This window comes from Chenopodium quinoa, unplaced genomic scaffold (assembly GCF_001683475.1).
Source record: "Chenopodium quinoa cultivar QQ74 unplaced genomic scaffold, ASM168347v1, whole genome shotgun sequence".
NCBI classification, from domain to species: domain Eukaryota; kingdom Viridiplantae; phylum Streptophyta; class Magnoliopsida; order Caryophyllales; family Amaranthaceae; genus Chenopodium; species Chenopodium quinoa.
In genome coordinates, this window is record NW_018745470.1 from 2,138,544 (window position 1) to 2,163,204 (window position 24,661).

A 24,661-nucleotide genomic window follows, 5' to 3' on the forward strand; every position below is an offset into this window, starting at 1 on the left:
CAATGCCCCTTCCTTGGCTCGGGCAAGAAGCAGATGGTCAATGGTCAAGTTAATGGAGCTAACCAACTGAAAATTGATTCTTCTATATGTGTACTTTATACTAGTAAAACTACGATATTATATATACAGTAAGGAGAAGGGTCCTACCGAGTCGGAACCTCTCACAAGTACAACCCGAACTCGTATAATTTAATTAATTTACTTGTAAGCTATACTAATATATTTTACGAAGTATAACATTCTAAAATAAACAACGATGTGTCACGTGCTACTCTCTTTATGGGTTTGTGATTAATTTCACGTCAACCACATATAATTAAAAAAATTAATTAGAACATGTTGTATACTACTACAAGATTTGATCTTATGATATTATATTTGTACTATATACTTTAAATCTTGTCGTATTTGTTATTGTACTACGAAGTACTCCCTCCGTTTTTAAATACTTGCTCTATTTCTACATGCGCGAAATTTTTGGAGAAATTGGATAAAGTAATAAAATATAAAGATAGTGGGGTTAGTGGAAGGTAAATTGGAGGAGAGGGAATCTAAGGGTATATTCATTTCAGCTTAATTTTAGTTCAGTTCTGTTTAGTTCAACTCCAATCAATTTAGTTAGTTCAGTTCAGTTCAGCTTCAATCAGTTCAGTTCAGTTTAGTTCAGCTCTTAATTTCCTTCTCTCATAAAATATTCATTTCACCTCATTTCAGTGGAGTTCAGCTCCAATCAGTTTAGTTCATTAAATGTGAACAGACCCTAAAAGCAATAAAATTGAGTCTCACTTATTAAGATTAATGAATTAAATATTATAAAAGCTTTCCAAATAAGGAAATAAAGCAAGTATTTAAAAACGACCGTAAAAGAAAAAGTGGAGCAAGTATTTAAAACGAGAGTATAATTTAAAGTGCACTATATACATAGTATTAAAGTGTACAATTTGAATTTGGCTCACATTGGGCAACACCGGGACCTAAAAAACCAGTTCGCAAAAAAAAAAAAAAAAAAAAAAAAAAAAGGTGCATGTAAAGATAATTTTTTGCTCATTTTATTTACGCTGTACAATTTTTTTTTCCTCATTTTTTTAGGCAAAGAATCATTTAAAGATTTTAAATTAAGCAAAAAGATAAACAACTACTACGTAACTCTAGTCACAGTCACATAAACGAGTATTGTATATTTGTATATGGATTATAAAAATTTTACTTGTTTGAAAGGTACTCCGTGATAAAGCAAAAGGACTGAGGTTGAGGTAATGGAGTAGTGTTATTGCCCCCATCTAGTATCCCTAAGGTATAGGGATCAAACCTCATAGAGTCATAGCACTCATTTAAGGGATTTTCCTTATCTTCCCCCTCAAATAAGCCCCCTTCTTATTACCTAAAAAAAATTAAAAATAAAGCAAAAGGACATGCTTCCGATCTTCCATGCCTCATGCTTAAGTCATCATATACGACGAGCTAGTTTTTTGTAGCTATTGGAGTAGTACGGTTTCTTGTAACTTTGTAAAAAAACCAACGTTGCCTAAGCGGCTAAGCCTTTTCCCAACCCAAATAAAGAACGTCGTATAATTCATTACTCATTTCTTATTAATCACAATGGTTATAGACCTTATAGGCAACCATTGAATCTAGGTGGCCTTGTTCTAACTATAAAAATTTAACCTTTAAATTTTTAAAGGATTATTTTAAAAAGGTTTTGGATGAATTTTTAAAGGGAATTTAATTTTATTTTGGAAATTAAAAGACAAAGTCAAAGATTTAGGATGAATTTTTGGATTTTGTTTATAAATTGTGGTTTTTTAGTTTTATGGGGAAGAAAGAAAAGGTAATATTATTAAGACTTTTATTTATTTTTTAATAAAGTCAGCGATTTTTTTTATAGGCCCCTGGATTTTGAGGGCCCTATTTTGTGGGTGAGAAAAAACATGTCCAAAGATGGCCTGATTGAATCCACTCTTAGGGCCTGTTCTCTTATGTTGAAATTCAGTTCAGTTTAGTTCAGTTCAGTTCAGTTCAGTTTAGTTCAGTTCAGCTCAGCTCAGTTCAGTTCAGTTCAGTTCAGCTACTAATTTCCTTCTCTTATAAAATTTTCATTTCAGTTCAGTTCAGCTCAGTTCAGTTCAGTTCAATTCAATTCAGTTTAGCTGATTTCAGTTCAGTTCAGTTCAGCTGAGTTCAGTCAATGAGAACAGGCCCATATAGAGCTAGATAGATATGAGTTTGAAGTGAATGAGATTTGAACAATATATTTAAGTTTGAGTATTTAAAATTTGTTTGTTTATTTATTTTTTTTTTAAAAAAGAGGAAAGGGAGAAGGGTAGGAATAGAATTTATTAAATCTTTGTATTACTTATTTACTTATTTACTCATAAACATGACATCAAATATTCAAATATTGTACTCCCTCCGTCCCCGAAAGAACGACCCATTTTGGTTGATTACGCGGGTATTAAGAAAGTTAAATAAAAAGAAGTAAAAGTATATTGAAAAGATAAATTTACATGGGATTTGTAAACAAATAGAGAGAGAAAGTAATAAAATTACATGGAAAATCAAATTTTTATATGGGGAAGCTAATTTTGTACAAATATTGTTGCAAATTGGTGGGTGTTTTAATGCAAATGAGTCATTCTTTTTGGGACTAAAATTAGGCCAAATGGGTCGTTCTTTCGGGGACGGAGCCACGGAGGTAGTAATTAATTAAGGGTGTATTTTATTTATCCAATTTACACTTAATTATTTTATTTGAACTTATTTTAATTTATCAAAACATATTACACCTTATTAAACCTAATTTAGTTGTAATTTGAACTTGGTAATCCTAATCAAAATTTATTTTTACTGAGTTTGTTTTATTTGAATTTATGAGACCTAAAACAAGTTTAAATAAGCTAAGGTGAACAAAAACAAGGGTATAACGATATATGATGAGTATTAATAGGGTTATATATTAATCATGCTTAACAAATCAAATAATAATTATTCAAAAAAAAAAAAATCAAATAACAAAAAAGCAAATTAAATTGGGAAGGTCTCTACTTGCGAAGGTCTCTATGATAAAAACATCAGCGCAAATTGCGAAGGTCTCTACTTGGAAAGATGCAAAGACATCGAAAATCACTACCCGAGTCAAGTTTGAAGCGGTGGAGTGTGAGCTATGCCCGATATGCAAATTAGTTATGATTTTGATTGTAAAAGTTATGTTATTTTCTCTAGATCTGTGGTTTACAAAATTTTATTATTGTTGTAGATGTCGTATGGCTATTTATTAATGATAATATTCTTCTTCTTGTCAAAATATATATATATATATATATATATATATATATATATATATATATATATATATATTAATCATGCTTAAATTATCAATTTACTAAAATGCGATGAGTTTTTACTTGTAAAAAGTTGAAAAAGTTAATTACAAAATTTTACAAAATTTATTGAAAATAATTTAATAAATTATTAATTATGATACTCCATCAATTGAGTGTGTATGCCATACTTATCATCATAAGACCAATTTTGTGATTTGAGTCAATAAATCATGTGACCCTATCTCATTTTATCTCACCCATGGCCTTTGCCCAATTCATCCACCTACCAGGTAATCTTATGACATTAAGACGATTTTATTCAAATATTTACGTAATAAGACTCTTAATATTTTATGTTAATTATTACCAAATTTATATAGCACTTCAAAAATATTTAACAAATTGTAAAATTATTTTTTATTTGTACATTATAAAATAAAAAAAATCAAATAAATTATGTTATATGGATAATGTTTTATGTAGTCTTAATTAAAATTCTATCACAAAAATACGCGTAAATCGGAACTGTGTACTTAATGCTCATTAATTCTCAATCTTTTATTTTTATTCTTCTTGGAGAACATTATCTCTTTTTTTTTAAAAAAAAAAAGAAAAAAAGAAAGAAAAAACAATAAAGAGGGAGTATATTGTTATTTATGTACTCCAGTATATATTTTTCATGAAGTACAAGCATTAATTCATGGTCCTCTATAATTGCGGTGGATAACTGGGTAGTTCGTTGATGAAATTTTAATACTCCTGTCTTTTCAACAAGAAAAACCATAGTAGAATCAGTTAGAATAATATCCAGGGTTTAGTTGAAACTTTCAATGTTTTCTTCATTGGTTCGTTGAAAACAAAATTGGGAGAGCAACTCCAACGGCAAGCTAATTGCCAAATTAGCTTGCCACGCCACCTAGGATTGCAAAGCTATTCTTCTTTCTAGCTAATTTATGCCACAATGGTTAAGCTAATTAACATTTAGATTTTTCAGCTTTATTTTTTAAATAATTAGTATTTTATTAGAGACAATTAATTTCTAAGCTAATTAGCTTACTTGGCATTAGCTTGGCCAAGCTAATTATTAAACTATCCTCCAATGGTTTGACTATTAGTTTGAAAATTATTAAAATTGCAAGCTAGTCCCTAAAAGCAACCATTGGAGTTGCTTAATAGCGTTACTCAAATTGCATGTTTGGTAGTGTATTTTTTGGATTAGAAATGGATTGGATTAATAAACCGATACCGTCATCGAGTGTTTGGTTAGAAGGCTTGGTAACAATTACCATTACTTAAGGGTAATGGTTACCTCTCATTTGTTATCTCTCAAAAACTTAGCGTAGCAAATACCCTTACCCTCAAATACAAACAATAAAGATAGTAAAGTTTAATCGATTCCTTTCCATGGTTAAACCAAACAAATGAAAAAGTGATAGTTAAATGATTCATTTCCCCCTTCTTATTTATTTGTTTCCTTTCCACTTAACAAATGCCTTAGATAAAAGCATGTTGATTCATGATATTTAAATATATATCTAAGTATCAACTTTTATGAAATTTACATTACTTGAGTTAATTTTAAAACCTATCTAAAGTCATACTTTTTTTTTTTTTGAAGAATAATAAGAAGAATAAAGTCATACAATATTAAAAGGCATACTACATTCTTCAAAAAGTCATACTACATGTACAAAGAAATTAAAAATAAAAAATAAAATACAAAACTTGTTTTTATAATTTAATTGACATAAACTTAGGGTCTGTTCTCATACGTTTATTTTCAGTTCAGTTCGATTCACATCAGCTCCTAATTTCCTTCTCTTATAAAATATTCATTTCAGTTCAGTTCAATTCAATTCAGTTTAGTTCAGTCAATGAGAATAGACCCTAACATTTGAGGCATTTAATTTAATGGCGTGCTTTGATCATTAAAGAGTAAAGACATTTGATGACACGACCTTGCGACCCATTCCGGTGATGACATTATTAGTTTTAGCTACCAAGTTCATTCTAGTGATCAAATGACCATGTCCAAGTTAATTGTACTCGTATTACATAGAGATGTTTATGGTAATAATTATAATTGGACCAAATAATTCATGTGATTGTAATTTTGCCTAATGAAAAATAAAACCAATAATATAGCAACTTCTCTAGCAAAAAATGGCATTGATTGAGACTTTGAATTCTTGGAATGGTTTGTACTACACTGAGTTGCCCTTTTATTTAATTTAATTTATTTATTTAGGAAAATTTGCAAATTGTAGCCATTTAAATTTCATATTTTGCAAATTGCAGCCATTTAATTTTTTTTTGCAAATTACAGCCCAAAAGTTCGTATAAATTGTAAATTGCAGCCCGATTTAATTTTTTCATCGATTTACACGTTGAAAAATCTTCGGTAAAGGTTTTAGGGGTCATTTTAGTCCTTAGGGGACCGAATTGAGCTCGGAATTAGTAAAAAAAATAACGTAAGTATCTCATATTTACTGTTTCCCACAAATCGATACACTTTTGTTACGCAAACGAGATACTTGCGTTATTTTTTTGTTAATTTCGGGCTCAATTCGGTTCCCTAAGGTCTAAAATGCCCCCTAAAACCTTAATCGAAGATTTTTCAACTTGTAAACCGATGAAAAAGTTGAATCGGGCTGCAATTTACAATTTATATGAACTTTTGGGCTGCAATTTGCAAATTTTTTTTAAATGGCTGCAATTTGCAAAATACAAACCTTAAATGGCTGCAATTTGCAAATTTTCCATTTATTTATTTACTGAAGACTGTCATATAATAGTACAGTAGTTTATTATTATAATAGAAGTACTCCGTTCTCTATGAAAAAAACTCAATTTGTAAATTTGTAATACTGGTAAGATTTAATATTTTTCAATATTGATTATATATTTCTGATAGAGTATAAAAACCTATTCCTGGGCCTCGATCATGAGCTTATGGCTTTTGGTTGAGTTGGTCTGTTAACATGGTAAAGGTTCAGGAATAGGTTTTTAATACTCTATCACTCCCCCTCACATGAAAGGCCCTTTGGGTTTGAAATGTGAATGCAACACAGGCCCACCCATACCTGGTGCGAATTAATTCCATTTTGAAGGAGGGGCGGATGAAAATCGAACCCGTGGCCTTTGTGTCACGCTGGCTCCGATACCATGTTAACGGACCTACTCAACTAAAAGCTTAAGTTTATTGTTGAGATCCAGGAATAGGTTTTTATACTCTATCAATTTCATATTTCTAACAAGTACTCCGTAGATTTAGTGTACGCTTTTAAATGTCCTATTAATTTAGGTGTTTGTTATACATTTATCCCTAAGCAAACAAATACAGGAATACATTCAATCCTTCCTAAGATAAAAATCGTGTTCACTATGATATGCGGACTAATGCCTTAGTAACAATATTAATCTATACATGTGTGTTATTATCCAAAAATAAATTTAAATACTACCTCCGTTTCACATTATTTGCAACGATTTGACATAAAATAAAGAAGAAAAAATGTCTAATCGTTGCAAATAATATGAAACAGAGGTAGTATATACAGTGTGAAATGACCCGCTTAACTCAAGAGCAATCATCAATAAAAAAAATTTAAAATATTTTTTTTTAAATGTCCAAAAGAAAAGTGAAGGAAACGGGAAAATGTGGCAAAATTGTAATTTCACAAATAGTGATGGTCAACCCATCCAACAAACACAAGTCCTTATAAATTACAATACTTCTCTTTTACTTCGTATTATACTCGTAAGAATTAGTCATTTAGTCATATTTCTCCGTCCACTCTGACTTAAGCTTCTACTCATTTTATTTTATTTTATAATACATGGGTAATTTCGGGGTCTTTATAAGTACGATAATTGCCTGAGATTTTGGAGGTACCACCAATTCCAAATTTATCCATTTCTCTCAACTTTTTTCTATTTATTTATTTTTTCCTCTCAAAACCAAAAGAAAATGGGTGAAGTTGCAAGGTCTAATGGCAACCATGAAGTTACCATTAACGTTAAAGAAACTAACAACCAATCGTCTTCTTCCAACTCCATGAACAATTCTTGTTTCAGTGTCCATTTTCTCCAGAAGGTAACTATTTATCTCATCCTTATCCTATTTTACGTTCTTATAATCTGTCATCCTGCCTTAATTTAGCTGTCACGATACTGGTCATTGATACGATCTGCGTGTCATTGTGACTATTAGTTGTGAACATATTTAATACATAACCATTTCTTTTGTTATTGTTCACATTGGAAAATTAATTTTACGTTACAATGGCCATAGTTCTTCTAAATGGTTTTTAATTAGTTTTGGAAAAAGGATTGGATTCCTATAGTCATTGTAATGAAAGGGAAAAATAAAGACATTGCAACGTTTTCATATAATAATGTAAAAAATTCGACTTATTATATATTAAATTAAACTCGATTGGTCCAATAGTCTTGATTATTATACGCCTTTTTAAAAAAAAAATGATAAAAATACGACGTATTATATAATTAACCAGACTCAATTGGTAACAATTTTGATTATACATATCATCAAAAGATTATCATATCATACTGTTTCAGTCAAAATTAAATTGCGTACCATATTAAACTTGATCATATAATAAAATCCATAATCTTCATAAATGACAATATAACTGACATATATGCTGACGTAATAAAAATGTGTTGGTTGATTTCTACAGATGATAGCAGAGGTTTTAGGGACATACTTCGTAATATTCGCAGGATGTGCTGCGGTAACAGTAAATTTAGACGGTGAAAAAGTGGTAACATTACCAGGAATTGCAATAACATGGGGATTAGTAGTAATGGTAATGGTTTATTCAGTTGGACATATTTCTGGTGCCCATTTTAACCCTGCTGTTACAATTGCCTTTGCAACTTCACGCAGATTTCCATGGAAACAGGTTCATTTTCTCAACTGTTACTACCTAATTTTATTACTTGATTATGTATGTTTATGTCATATCTTTTTTTGGGTTGATTTTGTTTTTTGTTTTGTTGTTAGTTGGTAGGACATTTAAGCCTTGTATTTCATACTTTAATGCTGCATGGTAATATATAGCTGTATTGTGTATGATTTTGATCTGTTAGTCCTATCTTAAAGTGTTTGGATCAGATGGTAAGATAGTACACGAGTTAACCAAATCAAATGTTTAAAAATTAAAAATGTCCTTTTGAAGCTTTGTTTTTGGTCCAAATTTAAAAGAATAGAGTCTAGTATTAGGATAATTAGGTAGGAATTGCTTACAAAGAGTGATGACCATCATTTTTTAATTTTTTGTTTTGGTGAAAAACATTTTCTTTAATTTAAATAGTATATCGAAGTACAGAGTATATGTTATATTCCGCGTATACAAAAATTATTTTAATTTTTAATATTTGAAATGTTTAGTAGTGTCTCCATTTGGATAATTTAATAGCTTAGTAGGATTTCTCAAGCTTAGTTTCTTTGAGGTTCGAGGGTGATACATTCTAAGACTTGAGATTGAATTTTGCTTACAACTTTATATTATATGTCCTTATTAGTATCTATGTTAAAAGGAAATTAAAAAAAAAAAAAAGCATCATAGTACGACAAACTTTTAGCTAACTTATCATTTTCAACTATCAATGAAGACTAATTTATCACTTTTGCTGATTTAGCATTTTCCAACACCCTTTTAATTTTTGGCTATAGCACTCTTCCATCATCTGTTACTTGCTAACTCTTTAAATGTGGTATGAGTAATAGATGCAATTTCTTTAGGAAAGTTAGTTCCATCACTCCATGACGTGCTATCAGTGACAATTAATGAATTTATGCATGACTGTATGGTGTGTAATATTTTTATTAAATGAAAAAAATTCAAGAAAAAAATTAGGGATAAGAACAAATACTATACCAAAAATAAGATTGATGAGCAAGCATCTGCATATATCACGTGTACATAGAGATTTAATTCAACCATAAATTGTAAGGCGAGGAGGAAGGCTTCATAAATTTTATCTGTTACACAAAATTGCGAATGTCTGTATATGCTGAATATAATCCTTTCGTGTAACTTTTTGTATCGAAAATAAAAAAAAATATAAAAAATATTATATATGTGCTGACCATTCTTCATTATCTCAAGTTATGCACGGGTATAGTATGAGAATTGGGTTTGTCATTTGTGAACAATTCTCTAACTTTCTAAGACCTTTGACTTTTCTAAATTGTACAAATTAAGGATTGATTAATTAATCACATTTGATTTGATTTGATTTGATACCTTAAAAATATAATCTTGGAATCAATAATTCAGTAAAGATAAGATCTATGATCACTTTAAAATGGTAATGTATATTTCATGCAATTTTCATACTTTTATCATTTATTATTTGGCCAATTATTAATGAAATAATTATAAAGATACAATCTAGAACTTCCTTATTTAACATTAAAAAAAGATTCTTAATTATTTCTTAATAATACTAGAAGATTATAAAGCATCTTTCCTTTTTGTTCATCAAAATATCAAATTCTCTACTGTCAACTCCTAGTAATGCAAGTAAAAATGAAAATCTCTTTTTCTATTTTTTTTTTTTTTTTTTTTTTTTTTTTTGTTTTTAAGTGTGTAAAAACATTATTGAATGGATAAATTAAATTTTAAATAGTCTTAATTTGATGTAAAATTCATTATGTGTAGGTGCCAGCATTTGTAATATGTCAAGTAGTGGGATCTACACTAGCAAGCGGAACTTTGCGACTTATATTCAATGGACATCAAACTCAATTTTTTGGGACATCTCCGGCTGGAACAAACATTCAATCTTTAGTCATGGAATTCATTATAACCTTCTACCTCATGTTTGTCATTTCCGGTGTTGCTACGGATAATCGAGCTGTAAGTTCGTGTCAGGTTCTCTTTATTCTTATTTAATACCATACATATTATCTATTGATGATTTCGCACCAACTTATTAGTAACATGTATAAAGAAATGTGTGAACTAAAACAACTCTTGGGAGCTAATAAATACGAGTAACAAATAGTATCAAACCTGTTGTAATTGGTTGAGAGTTAAGACTATATATGTAACATAAATATAGTACTTTTTATAAGCAATAATTCAGCTCAACTTACTATTAACTATTATTGTGAAAGCGATGTAAGTGTTTAATTAAAGAAAATTACCTATATATTGAATTACTATTAACAACCATGTTGTCCATGTATGATTGTATGCAAGAGATGTGATGCTGCGCTGTATTTTAATTGTATTTACGTGATTTTCATTTGTTGCTTGTACAGATTGGAGAGCTTGCTGGTCTTGCTGTTGGATCTACCGTCTTACTTAACGTCATGTTTGCTGGGTATATACAATTCACTCCTTTCTTTCTTCTTACTCGAAAAGTGCGAAATAATATACTCACTCTGTCTCAAAAAGTTATTTCCTGATCGGATAGCTATTTTGTCATAAATAAATAAAAAGAAACTCCGTATTAAAGTAGGAGGGGCCAAGGAGTACTCCATAATTGTTTACTCATTCTCTATATACTGCAAAACAAATTATTAGAACATTAATGATCTTATCATAGACTTCATTGCGTGTTCTATGTAATTTATTAAAAGGGTGATCCAACTCCACATTAATGGGGCGATTTGGTCTAAATTATTGGGCTCCTTAAAGAAATATTGATGATTATTGCTTCTTATTGTAGATTTGTAGTATACACAATATGTTTATGAAGGTTCCTTAATATCAAAGTCAAACCATGTTTGCCCATTTTTTGTATCCTTTATCTTGAACCACCATGTTTTATGGTTCAATGTTGTCATGTGGCATGTGTGTACGTGGCATCACGACATTTGCTAGCGTACAATGCACATGACTAGTACGTGAGTAAGGATTCACACCAATTAAGATCACGTATGTTCGTATAGACACATGTTATGCACACACTGGTTAGTATTGTTACAAGCAATATATGTACGTATTAATGTAACTTAGTTGATGTACGTACTTATATATGCAACAAACAATTTCTCTTGAACTTGCCTCATGCAGTTGATCATTAATACTAGTAATTAATACTTTCTTGAATGACAACAGGCCAATTTCTGGAGCTTCAATGAACCCAGCAAGGAGCCTAGGGCCAGCAATCGTATCACACCATTATAAGGGCATATGGATATACCTTGTTGGACCAACTGCTGGAGCTATAGCTGGTGCAATGGTGTACAATCTTATAAGGTTCACTGACAAGCCATTGCGCGAAATCACCAAGACTGGATCATTCCTTAAGACTAAGGGCTCGTCTGTAGGGCGCAATGGTTCTTCGCAATACTAGGTTTAATAGATGTAACAACAGCGTTTTATTTGATCAAAAAGTTTGAAAACCTTTTAACCCGACATGTTTGTGAACTACTAAGTTGTCCGTCCTTATATAAGTGAGATGGATGTTATAATGTAGTTGAATTATGTGTGTGTGTGCATGCCTTTTCTTGTCACTGTACGTTTGGTAGTCTTATTAGTGATTAGTGAAGTGATGTTTTTTAAGGTTTTCACTTGTGAGGAAGATGATCGATTTTAGTTTATCATTATTAAAATGTAATATGAATGAGGGGTAATATATGTCAAAAGTAAGAAAATGTAAGTGTTATTTACTTATGTTCCATTGGTTATAACTTCAATGAGAAGATTGAGTTAATTGAAATGTTTTGTCTACAGATATAATGCTCAAATGTTTAAGAAAAATTGATGCTTAATTAGACCTTAAACATTGCTTGTGTGTGGGAACTTAGATGCTTCTAGTGAAATTTCAAAAACTAGTTTTTAAATTCTAACATTTGATACTAGATCCGTGTATTAATATGAATCACAAGAATATAAAATTTGAACCCATGATCTCAAGTTTAAACTTTAACATGTTAGCTACTAAGCTATTATCATATTACATGTCATTTAATAAAAATTAAATATTAATAAAGACTTTTATCATGGAAATAATGTAATAACTCGAGGCATCGTCGGAGCCTAACACTAGTTGATGATGAAAAATTGGAGATTGACAATATAAATAATTAAACCTATCGTTAAATATATGTTAAATGTACTGCTTAATTAGATTCTAATATAGCCATCCTATTTTGGACCTTCAATAAAAAACTAATATGTTGGTACTGATATTACTCATGCCACGTAGGATGAGTTTGTTAGAGATATTAATTTGTTATTTGATGATGTAAGCAGTTAGTTACAAAGTTTGTTATGCTTTCTGTAAGAACCTTCTAGCAGCAGTATATATTCTGCTCTAGCTCTCTTTTCCTCATTCATTCAATACAATTCAATCTTCTCTTCTTCCTCCCCAAGTTTTCTCTCTCTATTCTCTTTAGTTTGCAATTCACAGGATTCAATATGGTATCAGAGCGACTGTTTATCAGCCATTAATTGAATTCTGTTGAAGTTTGATCTTCGTCTTCCGCATTTTTCTGTTGATTCTGTGATTGAGGTATGCAATTTTGCGATTGATTTTTCTGATTTTGATCAAATTTCTGCGGCTTAATTAGTTCTTGAGAATTTGATCATATTTTTCCAGTTTTTCTGTTATTTTTCTGGAATTACTTCATATATTGTTCATCTCTCTGTTTCTTAATTGCTTAATCGTGCCTGAGAATTCAATCTTACTCAAGATCCTGCTAGTCCTTGTTTCATTCATCCATCTGAAAATACTAGTCAATCTCTGATTTCAGAGAAATTTGCTGGAGAAGGTTATGGTGAGTGGAAACGTAGTATGATGATTGCTCTATCAGCCAAAAATAAGCTAGGTTTCATAGATGGAAGTCTTCCTAAGCCTAGTTCTGCAGATCCAACATTTGCTGCTTGGAAGAGATGTGATGCCATTATCATTTCTTATATTCTGAGGTCTCTTGAAACTTCAATTGCACAAAGTGTTTTATATCTGACAACTTCCAGAGAAATCTGGAAGGATTTGGAGGAGAGGTATTCTCAAACCTCAGGACCACAATTGTTCACATTGCAGCAGAAACTCTCAGATCTATCTCAAGGTCTTGATACTACTATTGCTGATTTCTTTACTCAAATCAAAGCTGTTTGGGATCAGATCAGTGAGATGAATCCTATTCTTGTTTGTTCATGTAGTAATTGTACATGTTCTCTAACTCAGAAGTTCTTGAAGCAACAGAAGGAGGAGAGACTTGTTCAACTCTTGATGAAGTTGAATCACAAATTCTCTAATACCAGATCTAATATTCTGATGATGCAGCCCTTGCCACCTATTTCTCTTGCTTATAGACTTTTGATTCAAGAAGAAAAACAGCAGGAAATGAGCTTGTTAACTGAAGAAGCAAATAAGGCAATGACATTTACTGCAGACTACAAGAAGCCTCAGTCATTCTCAAGACCTCAGTATCAATCTGCAAGTAATAACACTCATAAGTTTGGAGTGCATAACAGAAACCCATTGTTCTGTGATTACTGCAAATTTCCTGGTCATACAGTGGATAAGTGCTTCAAAATTCATGGTTATCCACCAAATCATCCTAACAAGTTCAAAGGCAAGAGAGTAGCAGCTGTTGTTCAAGGGTATGATGAAGTCCAGGGCTCTGAATCTGAAGATGTTCAGATCACTCATATTTCTTAGGAGCATTACAACAACTTCTTGAAATATATGCAGTCTCAGGACTCTGATGCAAGCTCTAGAGGTTCACTTGCTCAGCCTGAGTCAACTGCAGGAGCCTATTTTGCAGGTACTTGTCTAATTACTTGTTCTAATTCTAACTGGATTATTGATAGTGGAGCTACAGATCATATCTGCTCTAATATTGATTTATTCAGTGAACTTAGAAATTTAGACAAGTATCCTAATACTATTACTATTCCTGATGGAAAAAGAGTAGCAGTTAATCATATAGGCACAATTAAATTTGACAATGGCATACAACTTGATAATGTTCTTTATGTACCTGGTTTTAAATTCAACCTGATTTCTACACATAAACTGTTTAAGGATTTGAATTTTGAAGTCACTTTCACTCATGATAAGTGTTTAATTCAGGATCCAATTTCAAATCAATCCTTGGTTCTTGGTAATCTGAACTTTGGTCTGTATGCTGTTGGTGATGCTGGGCAGCACAAGTTGCAGGACAATTCTACTGTCAGTACTTCTTTAATAAGTAGTTCAGAAGAAGCCAAACTATGGCATCTTAGACTAGGGCACATTCCTTTTGATAAGTTGCATCTAGTTAATAAGAAATTTGGTTGTGCTGTTGGCTGTGATACAGTTTGTCAGGTTTGTCATAAATCCAAACAAACTAGATTACCTTTTGATTCTAGTTCTTCTAGAAGCAAGAAATGTTTTGAGTTGCTGCATGTAGATACTTGGGGACCATATAGAGTTAAAACTCATGATGGTTACAGCTACTTTCTTACTGTTGTTGATGACTACTCAAGGCATACTTGGACCTTTTTAATGAAAAATAAAACTGAAGTTGTTGCTGTTTTGACTAATCTTGTTACTTTGATTGAAAATCAGTTTCAAGCTAAAGTTGTAAGCATTAGAACCGATAATTCTAAAGAACTTTGTGAGGGAGATATCTTGTTCCTGTATAATGGAAAAGACATTATTCATCAAAGAACTTGTTCTGACACTCCCCAACAGAATGGGGTAGTTGAGAGAAAGCACAGGCATTTACTTGAGACAGCAAGGGGTTTATATTTCCAGTCTAGGGTTCCTGTCAGATTCTGGGGAGATTGCCTGCTATGTGCTACACACATCATTAACAGAATACCACTAAGTAGTGTGCAGTTCTGTTCACCATATGAAATGTTGAATGGTGTAAAACCTAAGCTAGAACATTTGAGAGTGTTTGGCTGCTTGTATTTTGTCTCTACTTTGAAAAGTGACAGAGCAAAATTTGATCCAACAGACCCTGTATTTTTCTTGGCTACCCTCCTGATCAAAAGGCTTATAGAGTGATGAGTCTTGAAACAAATAAGATAATTGTCTTTAGGGACATTATTTTCTATGAAAAACATCTCCCTTACCATTTTGATCCAACCCTTTCCAGGCCTAAATTACCTATCTTCTTGCCTGAAACCACACCACTTGATTTTGACACATACTATGAGATTCCAGAACCTTTTCTCTTCCCCACAGACAATCAAATTTCCCAGCCAACCTCACCATTACAAAATACACCACAAAACTCACACAATCCTGTTATCTGTCCTGTTCTCAGTCCTGCTTCTAGTCCTGTTTCCAATTCTGCAACTCACGCTCTCTCTCAGCAAAATCCTAACCCCATATCCCATCCTGAGACACCAGTTCCAGTTAGACAATCATCTAGACTAAAAACTGGCCTAAACACTTTGACAACTTTGTCTGATAGCAGATTCTGTAACTGAGCACTGGTGTAACATTGTGCAGTTTGAAGTGATTCCTTCAGACACAAAAGTTTGATCAATAAAGTGTCTCAGATTAGTGAACCAGTGAGTTATTTTGAGGCATCTCAATATCCAGAATGGGTGGAAGCTATGTAGAAAGAAATTGATGCCTTGACAACAAATAATACTTGGGAATTGGTTCCTTTACCTAAGGGCAAGAAACCTATAGGCTGTAAATGGGTTTTTTAAAGTCAAGCTAAAAGCTGATGGCACTGTGGAGAGATTGAAGGCTAGATTAGTAGCTAAAGGTTTCACTCAGAAGTATGGCATAGACTATTTGGAAACTTTCTCACCAGTGGTTAAAATGGCCACTATTAGATGCATACTGTCAATTGCTGCAAGTAAAAGTTGGAAATTGCATCAACTTGACATCAACAATGCTTTTCTACATGGCGAGTTGAATGAAGAAGTATATATGAAGGTACCTGAGGGGATGCAGAATCCTAAAAACATGGTTTGCAGACTTAAAAGGTCATTATATGGGCTAAAACAAGCTTCTAGGCAATGGTTTGCCAAATTGACAGCAGAATTGGTGAGTATGGGCTATATTCAATCTAAGAATGACTATTCTTTGTTCTTAAAAAGGTATAAAACTTCTTTTGTCATGGCTGGTGTGTATGTTGATGACATTATTGTCACTGGTTCTGATGAAAAAGAGATTGAATCTTTTAAGAATCATCTGCATTCTAAATTCAGCATTAAGGATTTAGATCTGCTGAATTTCTTTCTTGGAATTGAGATTAATCATTTTGCTTCTGGTATTCTCATGACACAAAAGAAATTCACTAAGGAACTTTTGCAAGGTTGTCAGATGGACCTCTCTAAGATAGCTCATTCTCCTCTTCCTACTTATCTTAAACTGCAATGTGATGTTGGTGATTTCTATTCAGACCCTGAGTTGTACAGAAGTTTGGTGGGAAAACTCAACTTTCTATCACATACAAGGCCGGATATTGCTTTTTCAGTTCAAACTCTCAGCCAATTTCTAAATCAACCTAGAATTCCACATGTTACAGCACTGCATCATGTATTGAGATATGACGCTCACACTATTGGTCAAGGAATTCTTCTCAAAGCCACTGATAAGCTAACTCTACAAGCTTATTCTGACTCTGATTGGGAAGCTTGTCCTAATACTAGGAAGTCTGTTACTGGCTATATTCTATTGTTGGGTAGCTCACCTGTTTCTTGGAAATCAAAGAAACAGTCTACCACTTCAACAAGTTCTAGTGAAGCAGAATACAGAGCTATGGCAGCTACAACATCTAAGGTTGCTTGGATTGTAAGATTGTTACAGGATCTTGGAGTATTCAATTTGCAGCCTGTTACTTTGAGGTGTGACAATCAAAGTGCAATTCATATAGGGAAGAACCCTGTCTTTCATGAAAGGACAAAACATATTGAAATCGACTGCCATTTCACTAGAGAAAAGGTCTTGGAGGGCTTATTGGAACTTACTTATGTTCCTAGTGGAGAGCAATTAGCTAATATTCTGACCAAGGCTTTACCAGTACATCAGCATACAAAGCTCAAGTCCAAGTTAGTCATGTATGCTTCTGACATCCATTCCAGCTTGAGGGGGGTTGTTGGTACTGATATTACTCATGCCACGTAGGATGAGTTTGTTAGAGATATTAATTTGTTATTTAATGATGTAAGCAGTTAGTTACAAAGTTTGTTATGCTTTCTGTAAGAACCTTCTAGCAGCAGTATATATTCTGCTCTAGCTCTCTTTTACTCATTCATTCAATACAATTCAATCTTCTCTTCTTCCTCCCCAAGTTTTCTCTCTTTATTCTCTTTAGTTTGCAAGTCACAGGATTCAATATAATACTATGAGAATTGTGAAACACGGAGTAACCCAAAAGATATCACCTATGTATGATTATAAATACAAGCCCAAAGACCAATGGCAAAATAATTTAGAGTGAAATTAATTGGGCCATTTTTGTAGTTCAGTGCCAAAGTTAATTTTTAAAAAGATTTTAAAAAAGATTTTTCTAAACGAATGTCATTGGGGCGTTAGGTAGTCCTTTAAAGTTTAAAATAGTTTCTAAATTAATATTAACAGAAGACTATTAAATAGCTACAATAAAATTGTAGCTATTGTATTAGTTTTAATCTTGGCCATTTATTTTTAATGACCAATCTTGTCCATCCACTCACATGACTAAAAAAAAAAACCTGCCATGGATCCTGCAATTTCTAAGTTCAAAGGAATCTCCAGTATATATCCATTAAAATTAACATTTGATTCTAGTTTATCAACAATAAATCTAATATGTAGTACTCTAGTCTATAGAGTATAATTTTTCCATTAAATTTATAAATCATCCTCCATGATGCATAAAACAAGGGGGTGTTAAATACCGCCATCCAAAATGATCAAAACCGCCAACATTTAGTGTAAATTGACAACCATACCCTTAGTACGTCACCACTATCTTCCCTCTTGCCACCAATCACTAACACCTTGACACCACCACCCCAATTGACGACTAACACCACCACCACACTGACCGACAACGACCACCACCACAACCACCCTGACCGGCGTTGACCACCACCACCACCCTGATCAGCGACCCACCACATCCCCCTCAAAGATGAACCACCACCTTCCCTCTTTGGCGGAAAGGTGGTGGTTTTTTTTTTTCTGACAACTGTACCAAACGGAGCTCAAAACCGGTTACCGGGCACGATAATCGGTTTTGGGCTCCGGTTACCATGGAATCAGTTAAGGTGCACGGTAACCGGAGCCCAAAACCGGTTACCATGTGTGGTAACCGGAGACCAAACCGGTTACCGTGCATGGTAACTGGAGCCCAAAACCGGTTACCGTGGGCGATAACCGGAGCCCAAAACCGGTTACCATGCACGGTAACCGGTTTTGGGCTCCGGTTATCGCGCACGGCAACCGGTTTTGGGCTCCGGTTACCGCGGTTGCCTGAAATAAAAAATATATATATTAAACCACCACCTTTTCGCCGGCGAGGGAAGGTCGTGGGTTGTCATAGAGGAGGATATGGTGGGTCGTCGATCAGGGTGGTGGTGATGGTCATCGCCAATCGGAAGGGGTTATGGGTCGCCGGGAGGATAAGGGGTGGTGAAGTAATAAGGGTAAGATTGTCCATTCACACCGAATGTTGGCGGTGGTGATCATTTTTGTTGGAGGTGTTTAGCAATTCACTAAAAGAAAACCAGAAAAATGAAAAAGCGAGGAAGATGAAGATAAAAAAAAAAATGCAAGATTTGTCTCTAATTACAAGAAACCAATTATTTGACAGCATCCAATAAGATAAAAATCATAGGTTTTATGATAAGACCATATTTTTCCTGTATTAACAAACTTGAAATCCCAGATCAATTAAGGCTAAAACTTTCAGGTCCCCAATCATTATGATGGAAACTACTATGCAGGTCGTAGGTGTATGTATTCCGATTTCCGAATCAATGAAGTTGGGGGAAAACTAATTAGTCTTCTTCCATGTATTATACTCCCTCCGTCCCCGAAAGAACGATCCATTTGGGTTGATTTTGCGGGTATTAATAAAGTTAAATAAAAAAAGTAAAAGTACATTGGAAAGATAAATTTACATGACATTTATAAAAAACTAGAGAGAGATAGTAATAAAAGTACATGGAAAAACAAAATTTTATATGGGGAAGCTAATTTTGCACAAATATTGTTGCAAATTGGTGCGTATTTTAATGCTAATGGGTCATTCTTTTTGGGACTAAAATTTGACCAAATGGGTCGTTTTTTCGGGGACGGAGGGAGTAGATAGATTTCAAATATTCTTTCCATAATCTATATACAAAATTACAAACTAGTTAGTAAATAACTTGTGGAACGAATTTTGTGAGAAATCCTACTCTCCATTTCCTCCTTCAGAGAACTCAAACAAGATTGAGGAGAAAAACCAAAAAATAACTACTCTAAATCAAGAGAAACTGACATTTTTTTTTTCCGATTATTTTTTGTTAATTTAAAAGTTGACCATACCAATGGTTCATATTAGTCAATAAAAAATAGATGATTATAATTTTATTTAATATGGTGGCTACAATTTAATTGTAGCCATTTGAAAACTATCCTAATATTAACTAGCGAAAACTCATGCCCTTGCCGCATAAAACACCAATATTAATTATCAAATTTCATAAGGGGGGTGTTTATGTTCAAATTAAATTGGGGATTTTTAAGTTAAACAAATGAAATCAATTAAACATACTATAAGCTAATTAAAGTGCCAATGATTTATACATTTTAATCAATTTATAAAGAAACACTATTATTGTTGTTGAAGAACAAAAAAAAAAAAAAAAAAAGGAGAAAAGTGGGTATTGTTTAAATTTGTTGAAAACACGATGAATTTAAAATGATGATGGAACAAATATTAATGAAGGTAAAAGAAATGGAGGTTAAAAGCTTGAGTTAATGGAGATTGAAAAAATCGTGGAAAAAAGGGGAAATGAAAGCTGTGAAAACTTGATTTTCTTGATCAAGTTTTCCAGAAAGTTTGAGAGAATTCGAGAAAAAATTTAGAGAAAATATCAGGGAAAATTTATGAGAAGATTTTCATTAAGTTAAGGAAGAAAGAGGAGTATATAGGCTATATATACAACATTCTGTTTGAGAATGTAACTAACTTTGCTGAGCTAGAAAATCTAAGAAATAAAATATGTAATAATACAAAACTAAGAGCATGCTAAACGCATGCCTCAACACCCCCCCTCAAGATTGAACTAGTTGACAAACCAGACCAATCTTGAGAGAAAGAAAACAATGCTGATTAGCACCTAGGGCCTTAGTCATGATGTCTGCAAGTTGAAGAGCAGAACGAACATGAACACAGGAAATGAGACCTTCCTGAAACCTTTTCTCTAATATAATGAACATCAAGTTTTTGATGTTTGGACCTCAAATGTTTTGTTCTTTCGTGAAAACATGGATTTTCAGCAATATGCGGAGTAGCCATATTATCACAAAATAGAGTAATTGGTGTTGGAACACAAACTCCAAGCTTATCAAGCAATCTTTCCAGCCATTGTATCTCATCAACAATCTTGCTCATATAACGATACTCAACTTTAGTATAAGTAGAACTTTTGGAGACAACCTTTTGCTTCTTAGTCTTTCATGATATTTAGGAGCCCCTAAGAAAAATCGTATAACCTGTTAAAGATCTCCCTGAATCCATACAAGTACCCCAGTTTGCATCACTATATGCTGTTAGCTTTAAATCAGCATTTGCAGAATAAAAGATACCAACATTCAGAGTCCCTTTTAAGTACTTTTGAACATGCTTTGCCATAGATAAATGAATATCTCTAGAGTCACTCAAAAACTGACTCAATTAATGTCCTAAAAAAGAGATATCTGCGTGGTAAGATTCAAATATAAGAGTTTACCAACAATTCTCCTGTAAATCTCAAGATCTGGCAAGGGAACACCTTCAAACTTGCTTAATGACACCCTTAGGAACATGAAAGGTAGCAGGAGTGCAATCCAACAAATGCATATCAGTTAACATATCCAACTCTGGTTCAGCAAATTTCCATATTTCAATCTTGAGACCTCAATCCCAAGAAAATATGTCAAAGCACCTAAATCCTTGATAGTGAAGGTAGAGTGAAGTCTGGCTTTCAAGGAGGAAATCTCAGCAGAATCATTACCAGAAATCAGCAGATCATCAACATAAGCAATGACAACATTAAAAGATTCACCAATACTCCTGATAAACATTGAGTAGTCTTGCTTGGGCTGAATATAACCTTGTTGTAACAAGAAATTTCTCAATTCAATATTCCAGCATCTGGAAGCCTGCCTAAGACCATACAAAGACCTTTTGAGTTTACAAACTTTCCTATCAGGAACAGAATGTCCTTGAGGTTGAGTCATGAATACTTCCTCATCAATATAACCATGCAAAAAGCATTGTTAATATCTAATTGTTGTATATCCCAACCCTTAGCAGTAGCAAGAGAAATCAGAGTTCTGATAGTAGTAAGCTTGGCTACAGGATTAAAAGTGTGCTTAAAATCTTTGCCTTGTACTTGTCTATCACCTCTAGCAACTACCCTTCATTTACACCTGTCAATATAACCATCAAGTCTATACTATTAGTCTTGTAGACCCACTTTGAACCTATAGCTTTCTTTCCTGTAGGAAGATCTGTAACCTCCCAAGTATCATTGGATTCAAGAGCATCCAATTCCTTTTGCATAGCTTCTCTCCATTCAGGGAACTGAACAGCTTGTTTATAGGAAGTGGGTTCAGGCTGAGAACGTAACATATTTGCAAGACTGGTAAGAGAGTTTTCAGGAAGAAAACTTAAGCTAGGTTCAACAAAAACATTAAAGGAAGTTGATAGACTGGATTTGGGTTCATGAATATGAAAAAGAGTAGGTAGAACATAATCCTTGAATTTCACATGTAAGGTTTTGGGTCTGGTGGACACTCTAACCTGTTCAGGTGTAGGATGAGAAATAGAAGATTCAGAAAACTCATTAGAATTTTCAGAAAGAAATGGTGAATTGGAAATATCATTTTGTAGAAAAGGAGAATTAGGAAGAGAATGATCAGAAAAGGAAGAAGAAGAATGATTAATTGGTGAATGTGAATTTTGAGGAAGTGAAATTGGACAAGAAGAAGAAACAAGGGCAGGATTAACCAAAGGTGAGGAAATTGGAGAAAACTCAAAAGTAGAAGAGAATCTGAAGATTTGAATGGGAAAATATGTTCAACAAAATGAACATCCCTCCTCAGAACAATCTTCTTAGAATCAAAATCAAATAACTTGTACCCTTTTAAGAAAAAGGATAGCCTAGCAAAACACACTTCTTAGCCCTTGGAGAAAACTTGTCAGCCAACTTCTGAACAGAATAACAAAGCAACCAATTAGTTTCAAATGTGAATAATTAGGTGCCTTTTTGAAAAGCAATTCACAAGATGTCTTCTAATCTTGAACAGAACTAGGCAACAAATTGATAATATGAGTTGCAGCTAACAAACAATCTCCCCAAAATATAATTGGTAAACCAGAATGAAATCTGATGGCCCTAGCAGTCTCCAACATATGTTTTTGCTTCCTTTCTACTCTTACATTTTGATGGGGGTTACTAGGTATAGTTTTCAGATGAACTATGCCTTTAGAAGCTAACAAATCAGAACAAGATTCTTGAATAAACTCTATACAATTGTCACTCCTTATACTCTTCACCTTAGTACCAAACCGAGTCTCAACATAAGCTAGAATACCAGAAATAACAGAACAAACTTGAGTATTATTGTGAAGCAAATAAGCCCAAGTTGTTCTGGTATTATCATAAAGGATAGTGTTCCGTACTTCTCCTAAAGGTCAATATGCACTAAATCAAATGGATTAATAGCCAATGAACTAGACACTGGAAATGGCAGTTTATGATGCTTGGCAAAAACACATGCTTCACAATCAATACTATGTGTTTTATTATCAACAGAGTTGTAAATGCTTCAATTTGCTAAGAGAAGCATGCCCTAATCTAGCATGAACAATCTTAGTGCTAGAACTAGAACTAGAAAAAGCAAAAGGATTGTTAGCAACAACTGCAACATGCTTATTTAGAGAAACGGGACAAATAGTCTTATTCATTTTTTAAAGACTAGAAACTCTTGAACCAGATGCCTTGACTTCTTTAGTTGCAAGGTCCTGAAATACAAAAAAAAATCTCTTTCAAAATGGGCTAGCAAATTATGTGTAAGGAGCAATTTTCTAACAGAGAGAAGGTTATGCTTAAAATTAGGTATGTATAATACATCAAACAAAGTGTTTAGTGAATTAATTTTCACAGTGCCTGAGTATATGACTAACACAAAAGATCCATCAGGAAGCTTAACATTTAGACAAGAACCTAATAATGGATTAATGGAATCAAACAATGCCAAGGAACATGCCATATGATCACAAGCACCAGTGTTTATAATACAGTTCATGCTATTAAATTGAAAACCATTTGATTGAGAGATACCTGCAAAATCGACCGAGCTGGCTAGAGGATTGTCCAATTCAGAATCTGCATAATCACCTTTAGACTTCATCATCTTGACAACTTCATGATAAACTCTGTTAACCATAACAGGATCAACACCAGAAGCAACAACATTCAAATTTCCAGTAGCAGTTGAGCATTCAGTACTATCATGAGGTCCACTTCCAAAAATACCGACAGAACCAACATTTGCAGCCATTTTTGAGGAAGAAAAAATTGATTTACCCTTCGCATTAGACCACCACTCAGGATATCCAATCAACTTGAAACACTGGTCAATTGAATGACCTTTTGTTTTACAATGATCGCATTTCAAGTCATATCTCATCTTCTTGAGATTTCTCTTCATATTACCAAACTGTTTTTGAGCATTCTGAGAAGTGTACCTCGAAATAGAAGATCTACTTGCATTAAACGCATTCATCTCAAAATTAAACACAACAATCATGCCATTAAGTTTCTACTGCTGCTCAATTTGTTGAAGAGTATGATATGCTTTGTTAATAGATGGCATAAAATCAGCACTCAACAAATTTGTCTTAACAAAATCAAAGAACTTGTTCAAACCACAAAGCAATTGCATCAACTTCTGTCGTTGATTATTTTCAAAGATTTTCTTGAGAATTCCACATGAACAGTTCTTTATAGCACCACAACTACAATCAGGAAAACCTTCAAGAATCTAAAGTTGATCCCAAATCCTCTTCAGATTACCAAAATGTTCAGCAATAGAAGCATGATTCTGCCGAGTCAAACTCCTATGTAAATCAAACAATTGAGGCAAATTCGAGTGTCCAAATCTCTCCTTCAATTCATTCAACAATTGTGTAGCAGAACTAGCAAACAAGAAACTCT

General features: G+C 33.1%; 2 protein-coding genes across 3 annotated transcripts; both read left to right on the forward strand.

Moving 5' to 3' along the window:
* Nucleotides 1-7,080: 7,080 nt before the first annotated feature.
* Nucleotides 7,081-12,023, forward strand: LOC110715066 (aquaporin NIP1-1-like). 2 transcript variants are annotated; one of them, XM_021893642.1, is made up of 5 exons: nt 7,081-7,416; nt 8,024-8,248; nt 10,013-10,210; nt 10,618-10,679; nt 11,420-12,023. In XM_021893642.1, exons 1-5 carry the CDS (start codon nt 7,291-7,293, stop codon nt 11,655-11,657), a joined length of 849 nt encoding a protein of 282 aa, XP_021749334.1. In that variant the 5' UTR covers nt 7,081-7,290; the 3' UTR covers nt 11,658-12,023. The 2 variants fall into 2 exon arrangements, with proteins under 2 accessions (XP_021749334.1, XP_021749335.1); XM_021893643.1 differs by having other exon boundaries at nt 7,324-7,416; nt 8,014-8,248.
* Nucleotides 12,024-12,654: 631 nt separating this feature from the next.
* On the forward strand, nt 12,655-24,031 carry LOC110715030. The gene is made up of 2 exons (XM_021893602.1): nt 12,655-14,076; nt 23,897-24,031. Exon 1 carries the CDS (start codon nt 13,101-13,103, stop codon nt 13,968-13,970), a length of 870 nt encoding a protein of 289 aa, XP_021749294.1. The 5' UTR covers nt 12,655-13,100; the 3' UTR covers nt 13,971-14,076; nt 23,897-24,031.
* Nucleotides 24,032-24,661: the final 630 nt, after the last annotated feature.